The sequence below is a fragment of the Dermacentor albipictus genome, chromosome 1, assembly GCF_038994185.2.
Source record: "Dermacentor albipictus isolate Rhodes 1998 colony chromosome 1, USDA_Dalb.pri_finalv2, whole genome shotgun sequence".
Taxonomy (NCBI): Eukaryota; Metazoa; Arthropoda; class Arachnida; order Ixodida; family Ixodidae; genus Dermacentor; species Dermacentor albipictus.
The window spans coordinates 321671524-321691561 of NC_091821.1; the positions used below are offsets into that span (position 1 = coordinate 321671524).

The window sequence follows — 20038 nt, forward strand, 5'->3', positions numbered from 1 at the left end:
TTTGTGTCCTAGTAGAACCCTGGGAGTGTTAGCCAGCGCCACCACTCACGGACCTTGTCGGCGGACATGGAATATCCTCTTTGCCACAGGCGTCACAAGAACGTGATCTTTTTGGGTGACGGCAACTGGTCAATGAACCCACACATGCTACCTGAAGGCATCAATGTTGCCGGATTCGAGACCTTCATAATGTAATAAACGAGAAGAGAGGGGGCTAACTGAGGGGCCCGATATTTATTACTCATATCATAAGAAGTCTTCACCATATCATTTGCCTTCACAATAAAAAGATCATGTTCTCGTAACGCCTGCGGCAAAAAGGATGTTCCATGTCCGCCGCCAAGGTCTGTGAGTGGTGGTGCTGGCTAACACTCCCAAGGTTCTACTAGGACCCATAAATACCCCAAAAAGTGGATGGGGAAACGGCGCCGCGGTAGCTCAATTGGTATAGCATCGCACGCGATATGCGAAGGTTGTGGATTCGGTTCCCATCTGCAGCAAGTTGTTTCTTCATCCACTTCAATTTCTAACAATTTATCGTTCCTTTATTTTATTTATTAAACACAAGTAATTTCTCCTATGTTGCCCTTGGTGTCAGTGTTGGCTTCTTATGATATGACACGAGAGAAGGCACACAGATTGTGCGTTCCTTTGCACTAAAAACTATTGACATGCAATGCCAACTAGCCCACCAGTCTGTTTTGTTGAACTGAAAGAACTGTTTTGTTGAATGATGAAAGAAGGTCCACTTGTGGTCTCATGTGCAATTAACCGACACTGTGCATTGCTTTTTGAGGACAGGGTATGTTTTCTGTTTGGCAACCATTAAAAAAAATGTTCCGAAGTGCTACGAGACTTGTAAAAATGGTTTCTAAAGAGAGAATGGTATGCTCAAGACAATTTTTTAGCAAACTGTTACAGTAGCTATGTCCATTCATGAAGCAGGAAAAACAGCATGTAGCAATTGAGTAAGATCCAAAGTATGGGTAGAATGCAATTTTATGCTCAAATTTGTCTTCTATTCTCATAGTTTATCTTTGTCCGGCTTCTCTTTAAAATGAAGTTCCTCCTTGCTTGTGGAGTCATCCCATGTAGTGGGCAAGTCATTTTTGAAATAAATTGGGAATGTATAGTAGTAAAGCTACATTATTAAATATATAATAGCAGTGAGCACCCAGGTGCATGCTTATGCTGGTTCCTCATGAAGATCAGAAATGTGACTCTACTGTGGTCATTCAACACTGTTTTCCATAGTGTGTTTCAGTTGACAACAAATTATACTTTAGCAAGTGTGTATTCTTGCATTGCCAAGTGAAAAGTGGCCTGCAGATGTCTTATGGAACTTCGTGTGATGCAGGTTGAGGCAGCAGGTGGTGTAGTTCCTCCACTTCTGTTCAACCTCGAAAGTAGACGGTCGAGACATGGTGGACTACTACGCAGTCCTCCTCGTCTCCAGGAGTGCTACCACTGATGATATCAAGAAGGCGTAAGTATGAATTTCTTTTTCAGCAGCTTGTTTGTGCACATCAAGATCATGCATTGCCACGTGAAGGGGATCTTAAGGTGTCATTGCAATAGGGATGGAATGTGAGAATGTTTGTGTATTGCAGTGCATGTTAAGAATGGTAAATATTTAGACTTTTGTGCAAAAGATACGACCACAAAAGGAATACACACATCAGAGTGACAGACGTTTCACTACCAACTGTTTATTCGAAATTCAGGGATCAATCATACATGGTATTCACATGAGCACACCTTGCTGACCTCTCGGTTATTACCCTAAAAGTGTTGCCTTGCGTGCAAGTCTGGCATGTTGCATTTCTCTCGTAGCGATACCGCCGTATTACTTAGTTTCTACCTGCTAGTTCTTCTATGCTTTTAATGGAGAAAGCTTCCACTAACTTGCATACTACTACATTTTGCTCTTTTCTAAATTTTGTATCTTCCCCAAAGCGAGGCACATACCCAGGTGTACAGACGCCATTTTTCTCAACATTCATTGAGGGAATTTTCTCCAGCACAGTCATTGGTGAAGTGCCAGGCCTGTACAATAAGTTCTTGCTGCCATATCAGGGAATCTTGCGCATTGCTCCCATGAAACATTTTACATACATAAAAAAGTTTTGAATAAACAATTGGTAGCTAACACCTGTCCCTTCCATGTGTTCTTTCCATGGTCATCTGTTTCACACAAAGATAGAATATTTCACTGTTGTGCACTAACTAGCCCAGCAACATGTTCTCATGTTTAAGAACCGAAAATGTTCACAATTTATCCTAAGCTGCCCACTGTGTCTCTCGTGGCCCGTGTTTTTTGGAGACAATGAACCCGCTGAAGGAATAGATTTTTCTCTTGTTTGCTAGATTTGTTGTGACTCTTTAAATAGCTGTGCAACGCACAGCTTGTCTTCGTTACATGTAGATTCTTATTGCCTTCTTTACTAGTTTTAAATTAAATTGTTGGCATAGTTACTTAGTGTAGTTACTTGATATGTGATGACTGAAAAGCAAATTTGGCAAATTTTCGTTGGCACAAACAAAAGACTAAAAAAACATAAACTTAGCATCGAGCAGGCTAACAGGAATCTAGGTACCCATGTCAGGGATTGCCCCTCTAAAGCTTGTGCTGCAGAATTCAGACTTTGTGAAGTGCTAAAGAAGCACAATGGCCAGCTGGTTCGGGAGATAATTGAGGCAGCCGAGATTGCCAGACTTCGTGACCAATGCATTCGTCCTTGTTACAAAAAAAAAAAGAACTTGAGCTTTTAGCACGTACAACCACTATCTTGAGTGCAAAAAAGTGCGCGTTTCACATGATGTGCAATCATGTGATTACGGCATGTGTGGGCAATGGTATAAGAAGCCCTGTTTCTTTCAAATAAACGTTGAAAGTCGGCGCTTGTGGAATCATCTTCTTGTCTCGTGTCCCGTCTACATTTTGCGCTGTTAACACCAGGATGAAAAACCAACATGCCCAAGCTGCTATTCTAGTGGAATAAATTTGGTGAAGCACTGGCGATGCATACGATAGTCAGGATACTTTATTTATCATATGTAACTCCTGCTATATAAAAGGATATTACTCTTAACAAATTTTGTTCTTTTCTGTTGATATTGCATACAAGTTACTGTTACACTAGTCAATATATGTATGCTGTAACTGTTCTTCATCCTGTGCTTGTGTCAAGTGTGTGTTCAACATGCTGACACTGCTGAGCTTCTTTGAAACATCTTCTGCATTGAGTTTATTTCTTTCTGCCGACTATGGCTAATGCAATTTCCTGCTTACAGGTATAGAAAATTGGCCTTGAAGTGGCATCCTGACAAAAATCCTGAAAAGAAGGAAGAAGCTGAGCGGCGATTCAAGGAAATTTCGGAAGCTTATGAAGTTCTTTCAGATGGTCAGTGTTCCATTGATCAAGCACTATTACAGTTTCACATGACATGTTGCTCACTATATGCCATATTTATATTAGGTTTGGCTCGTTAGAAAGACAGGAGGCTGATGTGTATTCTCCATTTTATTGTGTGCACTATTGCATGTACAATAACCTGTTTTGCTACAGTTTTCTTGGCTTTCATAATATGTCAGTTGTCGTAAGAATGTTACTTCTTTCTCACGCTGTCAGAGTAAGCTAAAGGGACAGTAAAGAGGGGAGTAATTTGAGCTTTATCAGTAAATCACCCTTCTACAATGCCAGAAAAGAAAAGGCCACGTTTACTGTTAAAAGTAGGCTTGAAAAGGCAGAAAATGCACTGACCAAACGATGGGTGCTGCTGCCTTGTCCTGCATCAGCTCGCTGTGACATCGTGAATTTTGATGGGGTCTACTTGTGCCTAAATAATTGATCTGTACAGATGGACTAGTCAAAGAAGTGCTTCTTCTAAGGCACGATGGGATGACTTGTGCAGTTTCGATCTGCTTGCTCCCATTGGCACTTCCTTTAACAGCTTCTCTAGTTGGGTCCAAATTCCCCTGATGTCTTTCTATACAACCCAAATTTCCTGGCGGCATCTGCTTGCTTCATTTTGCACTTTATATCTGCAATGATGGCCAATTTTCTTGCAACAATCGGGAAAGTACAGTGCTTGACAGAGCTTGTTGCTGTCAGTGCATGAACTAGGCACACATCCTATTGAATTTGTTATGTGCGCAAGGTCTTTTGGAAGTTTCCTGTAGGATTTCGTGACACTGTTTCTTTTTCCTCGCCAGACAAAAAACGCAAAGTGTACGACCGGTATGGCAAGGAAGGCCTGAACGGCAGTGCTGGCGGTATGCGGTCAGGTGCCCGCCACAGCCACCATCACTTCAATGGATGCATGGGTGGTGTTGGCGGATTCTTCGATGATGGGTTTACTGCACCATTCTTCAGCTTCACGTTCCGGGACCCGGAGGATGTATTCCGGGAGTTCTTTGGCACAGACTCATTCCACATGTTTTTTGACAACCCATACACGGCCACCAACACCGGTCGTCCGCAACAGCATCACCACAACCAAGCCAGGCATGGACACTGTAAGTCTGACTTCCGCTTCTCCTAGGAGTTGGCAGAGAGAATGTGCCAGTATGCATTTCACTTTGGAGGCGCTTGTACAGTACGAGACATGTTTGTCTGGAATGCACGGTTGAATGTCTAATGGGGTGGCTTTTGGATCAACTACTCGTTGCATGTGTGTCCACAATGAAAAAAAGAAAAGACTGCTTGTTGCTTACGTGCAACATCTGAAAGCACAGTGACCTGCTTAGTTCCGTCTCGGATTTTGCAACAGGATCATATTTCTTGGGTTACATTTTTCAGTAAAACCCTTCACATCATTATTGCGCTAGTTGGTGCCAGTTTAGGTGTGAAGAGGCAGCGAAAGGATTTTAGTTATTTGCGGTTTGCTTCCGAGTTGGCAAGCACAAAAGCTAAGCTTCTCTTTATTATATTTTTTATTGTACGAAAAACGGCTGTATGGCGTCATCGTCAAGCATTGTTCTGACTTGTGCATTAATCACATTGCACTATTTCACCGAACTGCACTAAGGAAGTTGTCGTCTAGGACGAGGGTCATCACACATGATTATACGGTGTCTCGTAATGGGTGTCTGGCGTACCTTAGGAGAAGATCCGAAGCACTCCTTGAACCAAAGTAACAATTCGGGCTGCGCTTTCTGGTTTTCCTTCGAAAGGTCTGAATTGATATCGATGTTGCTGAGTGTCTGTGCTGGGCTGTCCATTGTCATAGACACATAGGATTCAACAACACTTGCTATGGGCTCAGTGAAAGCGATAGCTGTAGGACTAAATACGTGCCGATGTTCCTGGCTGAAATTTGTCACGAGGAATGCAGAATGCCCACCTCGAACCATGACGAGACTGCACTCTGGACAACATGAACAAGCTATAAAGCATGCAAAACATGCATGCAAAAGTGGCAATTGTTTTATTGAATGATGCTAACCAAAACAAAGTGCTATCTCATTGCAAAATATGAGTGATAACAAAGCAGCAGTAAGCGCTAAAACTTTCATGTTAGAATAAAAATTCAGGTTGTTGCAGGTATGTTTTCTCAGCAGGAGTTGCTGAATGTAAACCATGTGGCCCGAGTTGCTGGCATTGACTGTACCACAGGGCATTGTTCATAGAAATTTATTTAGACATCTTGGCAGAAGGTCAAAGTTAAAAATTTTGCTTGCTTGCCTAGGTTGCAAAACTAGCAGTTGAGGATATCTGGATAAATAGCTTCATGGTAGCTGCAATAGGCCCACCAGAGCCCACTATGTTCACTTCTTGCAGGCGAAGCAGAATGCAGCATCTGTCGGTAATCACTATCTTGACACAGAACTCTGCTGCTGTTAGGCCGATGACCATGTTTTGTATGTTTTCTTTCATGAAGCTTACTTCACCTTTCAGATTTTTACAGAACATGTTTAGGTTAGGAGATGCCTTTTCATTTTTCATATGGCAATGATCTTTCTAATTATGTTACCACTTGGGATCACTTATTAAACGTGTGAGAGGCATGGCACCTGGCAGTGCTCATTTCCGTACATGTGGTAGAATAGCGCTTTTGCTGTTGCATGCAGCTCTTGTAAGGCGAAGAATTTTATGATGGGATGATGAGTGACGGGCCCCCCTCCCTGCCACATTATTTTTCTGTCCACATTCATGGTTATCTCAACCCTGTCAAGTGAAGGCAGTGAGGGGTCGTATTCGAGTGTGCTTGCTAGAGTGCTGAGACTTCTATTGCGACATAACTTTAACAATGCCATGACCAGTGCTGCAGTGCTCGATGAATTTAGCTATTAGGTGATCGCTTATTTAGTAGCTATTTAGCCATTGTGAAATGCAAGTCAGTGTGCATTTGCTACTTTAATGAATAAGTTCGACCAAGTTAGTGTTAAGGAACCTGAAAATAGATTCTGGCTTCAATTGGTAGATAGCACTTTATGAATATAAAAATAGGCTAGTCTTTACAATTTGAGGAATGGCAAGCCATCAGTGACATAGAGACCAAAGAGAAGTGGCACCACATTATTGCAGATGTTCAATTCCTGGCCTCAGCAGCTGCTTTCTAAAGGGGGCAGAATGCAAGAGCTCTGATTGCTTAGATTTAGGTGGTTGTTAAGAACTTCAGGAAAACAAAGTTAATTAGAACATCCCTAGATGTCCCTCAATGTTGTTACAGGGTGTGAAACTCCACACTTATATTTTCTCAATGCTGTTTGTGAGTCAAGATAGCATTGTGTTCTATAGATGGAAAAGGCAAAAATATTGTCAAGCTCTTGGAACTTCTTCAGTGTAAAAAAAAAAGGTTACTTCAAAGAAATAACAGTGAAATTCATTGCATCTCCCTATCATCGCTGCAATTTAGATGGGAAACTTAAAAAGGGAGTTGGCCTTCATTTTATTTGCTACTAATCACACTTTCTGCCAGACTTAGATATAGCTTAAAAGAATGCTAGTCTAAAATGATTCGGTGGTGTTCTTTGAAAGGGCCTTTCCCTGATTAAAGTTTGCACAAGTGGCAAGAACCACGGGGAGTTTTTTTTTTTCCCTTTTAATTTACTGTCGGGCATGAAAGCACATGTGAAACATCAACAGGTTACGATTCATACAGCCTGTCAGTTAGTCCTTCAGAATATGCAGATAAATATTTGTTTATTGACATTAGGAGCTTTTCCTGCTTTCTGCTGGACTGCATCATGTGAAAAATAACTTCATATGAAGGACCAGACAATATTGTTTAACCAGTTGCATATTAGCAACTTTCTCTTGCATGTTCTTTGTATGACGCAATTTTTTTTTGTTATTGTACAATGAATTTCAAGAGTACTTTGTCCTGAAAGTCACCAAATCTGATTAACATTGATTGGTCATTATAATTTGGCACCTGTTGGAGCACATGGATATGTGTGTGTGAATCTGTCGCCGAGTTCTATTCCTTTTTCTTTACAAAATCACACTGTTTAACTACCACGTGTATAAATATTCTTTGCAAAAGAAGCCATCATGGTTTGCTGTCATTGTCATTAGACAGTCCTAGGGGATGTATTTCTCTAGAATTTTGCAATGTGTCTTTTGAGTATGTAAGGTGAAGGAAAATGTGTAGGGCTACTCGTGGCAAGTGCCTTTAATTTCAATGGACAATTTGCAAAAACTCTGCAAGTTGGCTGTTTGGCAAATCACTACTTAACCACAGTGTCGTGAAAACCGCGCTGATTTTCTGACCTCGTGCTCTAGATCAGACAGAGCTGCACAGTGGTGGTAATATGATTACATTTATTTTCTCTCTGTAATTTGGACATTAGGTATTGCAGCATTTTACTAGAGTTACTGCAATGAATTTTTATCTATTCAGTTCAGGTGGATGAGTTGGAAGCTATACCCCGTTTCACACATAGCGTGCAGTGTAAAGCATACCAAAACTTCATGCAGTAGCTGCGTTAGCACAAAGAAATGTGTTTTTTGCCAGCAATTACATGAAATTGTTATTTCTTTAGGCTCGGTAATAAAAGAAAAAAGTTCTATGCCTTAAAAACCAACAAACTGTGATGTGCACCTGTTAATGCTGTTTTAGATCATTTCACATTTTGTTGTTTTTTTTTTTTCGGGCTTTGCATTTGCAGCCCATCATTGCGCATCACACTCAGGCTGACATTGGGCTCATGTGAACACGTGTGACCATGAAACTTGGCTATGAAATATGTGGAGTTACGCATTTTTATTATTTAACTTCTTTTGTCACTTCTATAGCATTGCAGGCTAAGTAATAAGACTGATTATAGGTGCATATTCTGGAGTGATAACTTTCGAGAACATCATTCTAGTTCTAGCACACCTTCCCATAAATGTTCTTACCGTCTCATCATTGTGCTTATCATTGTTACAGCACTGGGTGGCCCGATGTCAGCCAGTTGCATAACGATCTTATGCAAGAATACTTTTCTGAATACAAGCCTGCATTGTTAAAGCACCTTTTCTTCTGAACACATTACCTTCAAGACTGTGATTGTCAAGAGCTTGTGCTCTTAAACTGTGCCCACTAGCTTATGGGTGCCAGGCACTTTGCACAGTTCCTACTCTTTTCCGATATTGCGGAGTTTAGGTTTTTCGCACCAAAAGTTAGGGGACTCAAACTGCCAGGCATGCAAACGAGTGAAAAGATGTAAACAAAATAACAGACAAAAAATCGCAAGCAGGGCATTGGGTATGCAAAAATGCTTGGGTACGCTATTTCTAAAACTCCTTGGTAAGTGCAAGAATGGCAAGTGAGGAAATATTTTTTGCCTGGATCAAAGCTTTCCAGGGCACCTGATTTGCAGCATTTTGCAAAATGTCCATTGTGCAGGATTTGCACCAGCATCCCACCATTCTTCATGGGCATTTCCACTGAGAGGGGGGGGGGGGGGTGAGCTTTGGGCACAATAGGGGCACAGAGTGAAATTGTTGTAGGAAGGGGCAGTTTTTTTTTTCTTTTCTCCTTGGCCACTGGTTCTTCGTCTCTTCTGGATTTCAGCGCCTCTTCTGAGTCGCCACCGGGCAAATGTTGAGGGTGGAGGTCGCAGGGCTGCGGCCCGTAACCGTTTCTTGCACGGACATTCAGGTGTGAAAAAGCGGTCAAGAGGCTGCTCCCTTTTTCTGTTATCCTCACCACACCTGCTGCCCCATATGTTTGTTTATTTTGCTCTCCCTGCTTTATTGCACTGCAAAGCAACACGTGCTCCCCACCTTGCTGCTTTTGTTGTCAGCACTGCCCCCTTGTATGGTTTAGTACGCCATGGCTGGCTGTGTTCCTGGGTTTGGTTGGCTGTTTGCAAATTCCCTCCTGCTGCCTAGTCGGCTGTACCCCTTCATTTGCACCCCTGGCAGTCCTTTTTCTGTTTGTTTGTTTGTTCTTGTTTGTTTGTTTGGCTATTAGTTCCTGCACATCTGCAGAATCAGAGTTGGCTGTGTAAAACTATAATATAAACTGTGCAGTTTCGACTGAAGCAAACTTTGGTGTTGGGAATCGTGGATTCTGGTGCCTGCACAACTTGGTGATTAGCATGGAATGTAGAGGTGGTTTTCAATGGCTGACGTCTGTCGTGGGTAGAAAGAATGAATGCCTTGTTACGTTCAAAAATACCTCTTAGTTAACATCTGTGACACTATACCAAAAGCAGATATCACAATTCCTTGAATTGAATTAATTAGAACATCTAAAGGGGTTAAATGGGATAAACAAGATTCTACTAGTGTACGGTTTACATGAAATGTATTTAAAAAATTGGTTGAGTATTTCAGAGTGGTGCATAAATTATCAGTTCTATCCACATTGGAAATGTAGTATGTGCTTTTCACTGAATTTGAATATCTGATTAGCCATAAACTTCATCCCTTGGATTTTCTTTTTTTATTTCCTCTTTACGGCCATTTTTTTTTTACGACATTCGAAGCTAAATCAATAATTTGCTGCCGACAGTTTGTATATTCTGACTTTCTCTTTTAAGTGCAAGAGACCTTATCGGAATTGGTTCAGTGAATGCCAAGTGCAACAACATACTAAGCAAAAGTGCCGAAGGTAATGCTTTTGTCTTAAACAGGAAGCAGGCCACTAGTAGGTATTGGTGACTGGTGCTACTCACTACTGCTGGCCCATGCTGCCTACTAGTGAGAGACCACAGGCTTCTTCCTGGCTTTGCCACTCTGCAGCCTTTGTACTACAAATCTGGCCACCAAGTCTTAAGTCCCACATGGCTTTTGCCGTTGAGAAAGGAATGAATTGCCCTGTACATAAGATGGAACTGTATTGGCTGTTGCAGAATTCCTTTTCTGCCTATGGCAGTGCTGTTCATACCCCACTGTATTCTACAGGTACATAGTATTGAAGACAAGTTTTTCTTTAATTTCTTTAAAATGTCCATGGCAACTGGAGATTTCCATTACTCTTGCATTGAACTTGCCTATTAATTTTAGAATCGATCATGGCAGTGGTGCCTCCATTATTTTATGTGCTGTGTAGACCTTGATCTTCAATTCATAGTGAGTGGCTCCTTATCTGGGTGCGAGCTTGCTTGGTGAATTGTCCATGCTAATGTGCGTCTGATGTGTTCCTGTTGTGGCTTGCTTCCCTCTGCTGTCTGTCCTCCGTCTATAATGCCAATAACATTATAGTTTGCTTGTCTAACTTTCTTTAGAATCATTTTCAAATGTTACAACTGTTCTCTTGGCATGTTTTATTTACCAGTACTGGCAGAGCTTTGTCCACAGATGTATTTGTGCTATTAAGTTAGCCTAGCTGCTGTAGCACCTTTTGTTGGGGGTCATTTATAAATGGCAAGCCTCACACTCCTAAATTTTCTCTGTCAAGCAATGCTTGGAGCCCTTTATCAGTTGTGTTCATTTTCTAGCAGATCACTTCGTTATATACAGTTCTTTCATGAATAGCTTCAGCATCGCCTCATTATTGAGCACACTAAAGCAGTACTCGCCTAAGACAGACTAACCTTCAGAAGCCTTTCCTTTCTTTTGTACAAACACTTTAGTGCCAAATCGATTTGTGTTAAAGGGTCCTCTTAATATTTGTAGTGCTTTCTTTTTATTGCTGATAACATTGCTAGTGTTGGCTCCTTTCTCACATTTATGACATTAGACATCCTGTGGTGCATATTGTGCACCATTTTGGCCCTTAATTGACTGCCAGTAGTGAAGTTCTTTTTTTAGAGCATGCTGCCATTTGTGGCATTGTAGGTAATTATTGTTACAGATGGGCCATTGGCAGTCTGTGGTAATGATTTTGCCTTCTTAATATTTGCCATTTCAGCTGCAGCGGTTAACAGGAGAGACGACTTCTTCCCCCTGTCTGGCTTTCCTATACCAAACCTTGGCTTTCCAGACATCTTTGGTGGATTTGATGGGTGAGTTGCTTCATTTGTTTATTGGCCACACACTGCATATTTCTGTTCATACAGCAAAATATAGCTCAACATCTGGATGTGCTGGATCGTTTCCATGTTGCAGACCTTTTTCATGATGCCAAAAATCCTGCGCACATATTGGGTTCCCACCACCACTGTGAAGGATAGCTGCACCAGCAAGTGCAGAATGCGTGTAAAAGTTTGTTGTACACATGCACCCTGTTACAGGTCTCATAGAATTTTTATTTTTTTATGTATGGTGCACCTACATACTCATTGTGTGTTTGGTGCATAACATGGCCCTGTGAACGCAAGCTCGGTTCCCCACAACAGGACAGGTTGAATATCTTGGCATGCTCCCTCGCTTGCATGACAAAGGCGTCATTGACTACTACAATGTGAAAGCTGCAATAATGAGAGTCCTTGACTGCAGGAGCAACATTTCTTTTTTCTTGTCATTTTGCATCCCATAGGAGCATAAAGTACATGAACAAGAGGGAAACAACCCAAGAAAGTTCAGTAGAGAAAGGTTTTTATGAATCGTAAAAGTGTTCTGTGGAGAACAGTTTCTTCTCTGGCGATGTGTGTATCCTATGGGGCTATACATGCATGTAGGTACAAAGTTGAACGCCTTCATAACAAAGTGCTCGGGGCCTCAAAAAAAATTTTGGTTATACAGGTCACTTCGTTGTGAACGTTGTGCACTGTGCCACGTGCACTAGAGCATACTAAGCTTGTTCAACAAAACCAAATGTTTATTTAACATGAATTCAAGAGAGACTTGGTGAAATAACTCCCTAATCTTCTTGTGCGACTTCAGCCTACATTAATGCACAGAAATTTACAGCATGCTCTGGTGTGAAACGCAGGAGCTAAGCAAAGTAATGCTGCAGATTGTCAAATGCCTCTATCACCTCCCTTGCTGTCAAAATCCTTGATTATTGCATTCACTGACATTCACATTGTTTTCACCCTAGCTGGCTTTGAAGATGTTCTTGGTCATCAGTTACGATTACATCATCAGGTTGTCATCAACTGCGATGTATTCATCAGCCATTGCAACTGCTTATGCGCTGAGACAAGCAGCATACGAGTTGAGTGATTCCTCGAGGAGTCAGTAGTTCAGCTGCATATCAGCATGCTCTTCAATAGCTGCTGTTAGCGCTAGTGCAGAACGTATTTTAGTGACATCTGTGGAGGGTAGTGGCAGAATTCCCACCTGGCGTTCATTTTAAAGAAAAAATCGGCTTTCGGGGATGCCTAAATTTCTTTGTTTTAGAGACATTTGCAATACATATGAAAGATAGGGATTCAGCCCAGATTTAATTAGTCCATTATACAGGTCATTTCTCTGTTGAGGCATTTATTGTAGAAGCATTCAACTACATGTATGGGCTCTTACCCAGTGGCACTGGGTACATGCATCTCTAGAAATCCCCAGGCACCTAGGGTAGAGCAACAGCAATGAGCTCACTCTAGAGCGCAGTGTGTGTCTCTAGAGTGGTCTTGGAGCAACTCCAGCAAGGCATGGGTACACTTGAGTGGACCCCCGCGCTCTATTACAGGTGTGACTTCAAATCTAGTGCTAGGGGTGCCTGGCCTTTGATGCAAAGCAGCTTTTCAAGAGATGCAGTAACATCATAGTTAATTATTCAATTGTGTGATCTTTCCTTGGCCAAAATGCTTTTTATTCGGGTAAAAATCTATAGTGACTACCTAAAGTCGTTTTTTTCTTTGCTACTTTTTACTGGCTGCTTCGCAAAAGAGGCTAGATAACAGATACATGGCAAAAACCGGGTTAATTTGGACAAGTATCCTTCAAGTTAAAGGTGCTGCATGCTGCATTATCTTGTGTGCTTTGTGTGATCATATAGCATGGCCGAAGTGTAGCCTTGCTAACATTAGTATTTGGCCGTAAGCTCTATTCAATTATTGCAACTACAGTTGTGTGGCATTTCATCCTTGGCTCATGAAAAATGACTGCTGTCATGTGCATAGCTTTAGGCAAGTGATGCATTTCATTACGATGGGGCTGTGGGTCATGAGTGTGAAAAATTGGTATAACTAGCCACGTGTGCGCTGTACGCATTCCCCGTCATTGTGGAACTGGTGAAACGAAGGTGCTGCACTTATGTTACAATCAGCAGTGTGAAACATGGACAAATGGTTGACTGCCAAGCAGTGAGCAAAGTCACAGCTGAAGTCACTGCATTGAACACTGTGTTGAATTTTGCACACTTGTGTATATCTTGCAGCTGGAACTGTACATGTAGCACATTGTTTGCCCGCAGCTGAAGCTCTGCATGTCAAATTCCAGTGAAGCAACGCTGGAGAAACTGCAAGAATCATACAAGTGTGCTATGGGGCAGGTAACTGGCTACCAGATACTGCCTGTGTCTATCCCTCACAATGGCAGCAATTCTTTAGTCAGTATGTAACAATGATGACAATTTTGCTTATGATGCACCTAGTGGATGGCATCAGAGGTTTTATGTTTGAATGTGGCTTACCACACTTTAACATTGGAAGGATGAAATTACATTATGTAATGCCCATTTGTAGAGGGTGAATCACATTGTTCCCACAGTGTTTGTAGTTTCTGTATTTCATTCCACAGGGCTTGGAAGATAGTGTTGTATACTTAAAGTTGATATGCAGTGTGTCATGCCAAACTGACATTAGCCCACATGTTGTAACTCGTCATTTTGCTTTGCAGGTTCACATCAGTAACAACATCCACATTCAGCACAGACATGGGAGCGGTGCGACCAGGTGTACGCAAGACGACGACGTCTACGCGGTTTGTCAACGGCAAAAAGATAGAGACCAGGAAGTAAGTTGTTGCATAAGCCTTTTTAGTGTTCACTATAATATGTAGCTTCATGATAATTATTCTATGTCAGTGACATGTTATTGGTTGATCATGATTATTTTGCAGAAATATTTTAATTCTACCTCTTTTCCATCATGCTTGCTTTGAAAGTAGTTAAATACAGTCGAACCTCGATGTATCGAAAAATGCTGTGATCGTGAAATAGTTCGATATAGCCAGAGTCCAATATATAAAATAATGTAAAAAACAGATCATAAACTTCTGCAAACCAATCAATGAACCAAGGGCGTGATGGGGACCGTTGTTCGGAGCGCGTGTTCGGTTGCACCGCGCGCATTTGGCATAAGCCTCGCCGACTTCGTGAGCTGGGGGCGCGTGGTCGATTGTGCTGCATGCAACTAGCATAAGCCGTGCTGACTCCGTAAGCCATGCGAAGTCGGCACGATCTAGGCTAATTGCGCGCTCTGAACAGTGATCCCTGATCGTGCCCCATTGTGCCACAGTAAATACTCACTTGAAGCCTCACAGAAAGTATTGATTTATTTGGCTGAAAGTACTGCAGCAGTGTAGCCTGCTTCTTATTGGCAGCTGCATGTTTTAACACGGAGTCCTCAACATAGTCTAAACTATTCACAACAGATAGCCGGTGCTCTGTATTGTGCCGCAGTAGCAACGTAGAAAGAAGGGCTTACACAACTACAGCCTCAGTTGAAGTTGGGAGTGGGGCAACATCAGCGCTTGCTGGATCAACCTCAGCAGCGTCTTCGTTTGGCCACTACTTCTGCTGTGATCTCCACATCCGTCATTCGAAGCATTTTGTACACCACTGTCAATAACCAAGTGGCGTCTGCAAATTAAGGTGTCTATGAGTGAGCCCAGTGAGCGCGCCGCGTCTTTGCATCTCACGTCTTTGCAGATGCAAACCGCCAGCTCTTGCGAGGCACGGCAGGCGCAGAGCGCGGCACTGAAAAGGAGCCAGTGTGACAAATGCAATGCGTCGTTGACATTGTCAAACTTGGTTGAACTAGCCACGGCCGCCGCGTGTGTACAATGCTATGTTCAAATGGCACCCTCGGATCGGTGGCCCATCGCGCCGCTGCTATCCTCTAGGGTGTTCTATCCTCTAGGTAATCCTGTCAATACAGCACACGTGAGCTGGTGCGGCCGAGTTCGATATATCCATTTTATGCCCAACCTCGTTCAAAATAAGAAAGAAAAAATACGTGCAATTTTCTAGGTGATGTAGAAAGTGTTCGATCTACGCAATAATTCGATATATCCGTGTTCGATATATTGAGGTTTGACTGTATTGCGCATATTGTATAGTTGCTTGTCTTACAGGTTTTCTATTGCTACGACAGGATTGAAATAAATGTTTCGAGCTTATGATTGCAAGCAGACACTTTGATAATCGTGACAGGCTTATATTGGTGTTTTTATACAGTCAAACCTGGATATAACTAAATTGAAAAAAGTTCGCACTTCTTCGTTATATCCAGGTTTTCGTTACATGCAGTTTCAGGTTGAGACTGGTAAAGATCATGCCAAAACGAAATAAAAATGCGACAGATATCAATTGAAGTGAACTCGCCATTCAAAGAGTTTTAATAGAGAAAAACTGCGTAATCTTAGCTTGCTGTTTTTGCCTGATCAAAGCCACTACTCGGCGCTCCAAGGAAACTAAGGCATCCAGGGCTGCTTCATCGTCCTGCAAGCGCACGAAACGACACAGAACATCCACCACGTCCATCAGTTCCCTCGCGGTAGGCATTGCACAAAACGTATCAGGCTCTGACGAATCGTCACCTTCAAGGCTATCTTTAATGGTTTCCACAAGTGCCGCATCAGTCATCTCTTCCGTACACACGGCGCTGTTGTCCACGAACAAAAGGTCGCACAGTTCGACACCGTCAGGCACCCGGCCGTTCATGCACAGTTCATCCCACGCTTCTGTGACTTCGGGTGGGCTTGAAGGTTTGTCTTCAGGGACTGTAAATTGAATGGCCTGATTTGCCTGAGCCTTGGCGATCACTTGTGATCCAACCTCTTGCCACGATGCAGCAAGCATTTTGATTGCTTGGTAGATATCCACTTTCGTCAGCCGTTCAAGGCGGATGTCCAGTAGCATCTTTTGTATCTATCGACGGCGGTGACAGCATTTAAAGCTGTTAATAACCCCTTTGCCTAAGGGTTGTATGAAAGGAGTGCAGTTTGTTGGCAAATACTGCAGCTCTACGTTCGAAAGCTGTAGGCCTTCCACATGGTGCGTGGAGCAGTTGTCAAGCAGCAAACAAATACTGTGACCTTGTCACTTAACATCTTGGTTGAGCTCCTTCAGCCAGTTGGAAAAAATTGCCAGCGACATCCACGCTTTGAAGTTTGCCACATAATTTACTGGCATCCACCTTGTTCCTCTAAAACATCTGGGCCGGGCATTGTGGCCAATTACAAGTGGGATTTGCTTGTTGCTGCCATCAGTGTTGGCGGAAAGCAAAACCGTTATGCAAAGTTTGCTTTCCACCGCGGCAGTCTTCTCCCTTTAGTGACAACGTGTGGCTCGGTAACATTTGATAAAACAGGCCGTCTCATCAGCATTATAAATGTCGACAGCTTCATAGCGGCTGAAAATGCCGGGAAGCTTCTCGGCCACCCACGAGGCAGCAGCATCGCTGTCTGTGGAGGCAGACTCGCCAGATATAACCTTTCCGACGACACCGTGCCGGCTTTTAAATCCTTGTAGCCAGCCGTTACCCGCTTTGAAGTCATCGTGGCCCAGGATGCAAGCAAAATCTATGGCTTTCTGCTGCAAAATCACACCACTTTGGGCACCTTTTGTGCTCATCTGTCCAAAAACCATGCAAACGCGGCATTGTCCACATCAGCATACGTCGACGTCTTCATTCTTTTCTTCTTGGCACTTGTGCCCAACTCCATCGCAGTGCGGATGCTTTGTTCTGCAGCAAGAATGGTTGACAGGGAGCTGGCGGGTATGTTGAAGTGGGTAGTGACATCCTTTTTTTTTTTTTTTTTGCCAGTGGTAACCGCATTCAATATCGAGAGCTCATCTTCAATTGACAAAATTTTGCGTTTCCTCACAACAGAACTCCATCGCAACGAACAGACACCGTAAACACACACCTGCACACACACGTCAACATGATGACGAAGAAGGCTTATCATAAATGCGCCGCAAGACACCACAAAGAATGTCATAGTAGTACCACCTAGTGTCAAGCTACAATATGAAAGCTTAAAAGTTGCTACGCTTGCCAGGGAGCGGCACTCAACATCATCATCATCACCGAGGTTTGCTTGTTTGCTCCGATTGCAAGCGTTCTGCTCATGGTCTACTTTACCTTTTGATATAAAAACTTACTTAAACAATATTCATTAAAGTTGCGCACTGCTCGGTCGAATTTTCGGCAAAACATTACAAGATACAGCTCGATGATCTGCGCTGCGAATTCGTTACATCAAGGTCAACCGCCACGATGCATTCATTACATGGAGGTTGCCTATACATGGGCTTCAATGGGGGATGTGTTGGGGAATTGAAAAATTTTGTAAAATCCAGGAATTCGTTACATAGAGGTTCGTTGCATAGAGGTTCAACTGTATTGCTTACTTACTTTTGCTGTGTCCACAACCTGTCTAGTATGCAAAAGACATTTATTGCTTGAGGAACGGACTATATTTCATGGACAGTTATATAATTTGCGCCAAATATTCATGCTTTCATAAAAAACAATGTTTTTAAAAAAATATTTACTAATTACTGATAAAGCAGCCGAACTTGCATTTTCATGCAAGCTGCATCCTGTTGGTCTGGTGACCCTCCACCGGACTCTTGTTTAACCATCAAAGTTTGCTCTGTTACGCAGAGTACTGAGGAATTCTTTCCCTTTCATCACAGAGTCCTGGAGAATGACGTGGAGACAGTCACTGTGCATGAGGATGGTGTCCTAACGAAAAAGACTGTCAATGGCCAGGTTCAAGCCCTGGGATATAAGCACAAGTGAAGAGGAGTTTAGTTTGTCCAATGCTCTTGCTGTCCCGATGTGCTGTGCCCGTTTGGCAGAATCTATGAGGTGTCCCTGCTGCAGTACTGTGCACTTCCAGTTTCGAATGACTAGAGAGAGATCGCTTTGGTCGGAGGCAGCAGCAGCCAGCGGTTGAAGACAACTCGAAGCTTGAAAGATGTGTGTCGGACTATGCGTGTTTGTGTGTGTGCATGCTGTCGGACTTTCTTCCTCTGTCGTTTTCATTCCCCCCCCCCTTTTTTTTCATACATATTTGGTTTTTCTTTCTGCAAGTACGGAAGCACTGAAAATTCTTCAAAATGAATATACACCTCGTGGCTCATTTCATGCAGTTGATTTTGGGGACCAACATTTGCTTTCTTGTTTTGTGTGGTCTTGGTTATGCACTTTGGTAGCAAGTGAAAGAGCTGATGTCAGAAGTTCGTTCAGTGAAGGGAAGATGCCAGCAAAAAGCACATCCTGCGCATTGCAGAATTAGCAGAAAGAATGCTCTTAGTATTGACAAGGTACATGCTTTCACTGGTGAGGCACGTTTGAGCTCTCGTGCACTGTTTTAAGCAAATAGGATTTAGGATGCTTGCCCCCGTGAAAATTAAATATTGTTGAATTTAGTACTTCTGCTGCAGTGCTTATGAGCTTGTAATGTTAAGGCAGGGCACCTGCAGTGATCTCAAGGACATGATTATCATTGCACAAATGGCTCTTTACAAGATGGTGAAAAACAGTTATACTTGCTCCATTGCAGTTGTGCCTGTTATGCCTGCATGCATATCTGGTTTCTAGTCCCTAATATTCCCCCAAAACTCGCTTGTGGTACTGAATTTTATGCATGTTCTTAACATTGAAGTGGTCAGCACGTGTTAGTTAAATATATATATTTTTTTTGTCCTCCGTTGGCATGTAACAATAAAAGTGCAGCGCCTACCACAGCATGTGCCACTTGGGCCATTTGTACATGTGTAAATCGCTAAACTGTACATCTGGAACGACTCTGCTGTGTTCTGTAGTTGTAGGATTGGGGCCACTTATGCTGAAATTAATTCATTCATGTGTGAATAAGTGGTCTCTCTATTTGTTGCACTGTGGCTACTGAATGTGTGGGAAGGGCACGTTTAGATCACTCGCTACTCCTCTTTAAATCTGTGTTTTATCTTACTGCTGTCTTGACTGGTTTGACATGTATTGTGTGTGCTGTACAGTCTCCTGGCTTTTTTTTCTGCGATGCTGTTGTAAGGATCACCGATATGTGTGAAAACATTCCACACTGCTTTTGTGCAAGTCCTTGTGTGAGCTAAGCCGAGAGCTTTCTCTGCTCTGTGTTCCTCAAGTTTGTGAAGCATTTCTTGTGCACGCCCTGTTTATTTTGAAACAAAAAAGAGAAGGGGGTTGCATAATTGTTCAGGAGTTGATATTGTCTGTAAATACATGTAACCTGTGTGAAACTAGCTACTTTTAAATTAAAATGAAGTTCCATTGTTGCGCACACCACTGAACGTGTTTAGTCTTTGTCAGGTTGCAGGTGTGGCGAGTCTGTAAATAAAACTAATATGCCATCCAAGATTCCCTCTTTGTCTTTTCAATTTTGAAGTGGGGACTTGAGACATGGGGTACGCATGTCTCGTGAGGTTATGCTGGAGGATAATTGATGCCTACTTTGTCATTGCTGTTGAGAATAACCTATCAATTTGCCTGATACGTAGTTGCTTAATTGGTAGCCTTAGATATGAACTGCTCTTCTCAGACATGAAACGGCATAAATGTCTTCATTTGGCCTCTGCT

The 20038-nt window shown here is 42.5% G+C and overlaps 1 protein-coding gene across 6 annotated transcripts in view; it reads left to right on the top strand.

The window, feature by feature from the left end:
- Positions 1-19817, top strand: part of mrj (DnaJ heat shock protein family (Hsp40) member B6 mrj) — a 164233-nt gene extending 144416 nt beyond the window's left edge. For 5 of the 6 annotated variants that reach the window (XM_070531615.1, XM_065453145.2, XM_065453143.2 and 2 more), the window contains 7 exons: positions 1358-1486; positions 3295-3404; positions 4217-4519; positions 9007-9093; positions 11293-11386; positions 14103-14219; positions 18133-19817. In XM_070531615.1, coding sequence (XP_070387716.1) covers positions 1422-1486; positions 3295-3404; positions 4217-4519; positions 9007-9093; positions 11293-11386; positions 14103-14219; positions 18133-18238 — 882 coding nt within the window. In that variant the 5' untranslated portion in view covers positions 1358-1421 and the 3' untranslated portion in view covers positions 18239-19817. The remainder of the gene's footprint in view (positions 1-1357; positions 1487-3294; positions 3405-4216; positions 4520-9006; positions 9094-11292; positions 11387-14102; positions 14220-18132) is intronic. The other variant, XM_065453147.2, reaches the window with a different exon arrangement.
- The last annotated feature ends 221 nt before the right edge of the window (positions 19818-20038 follow it).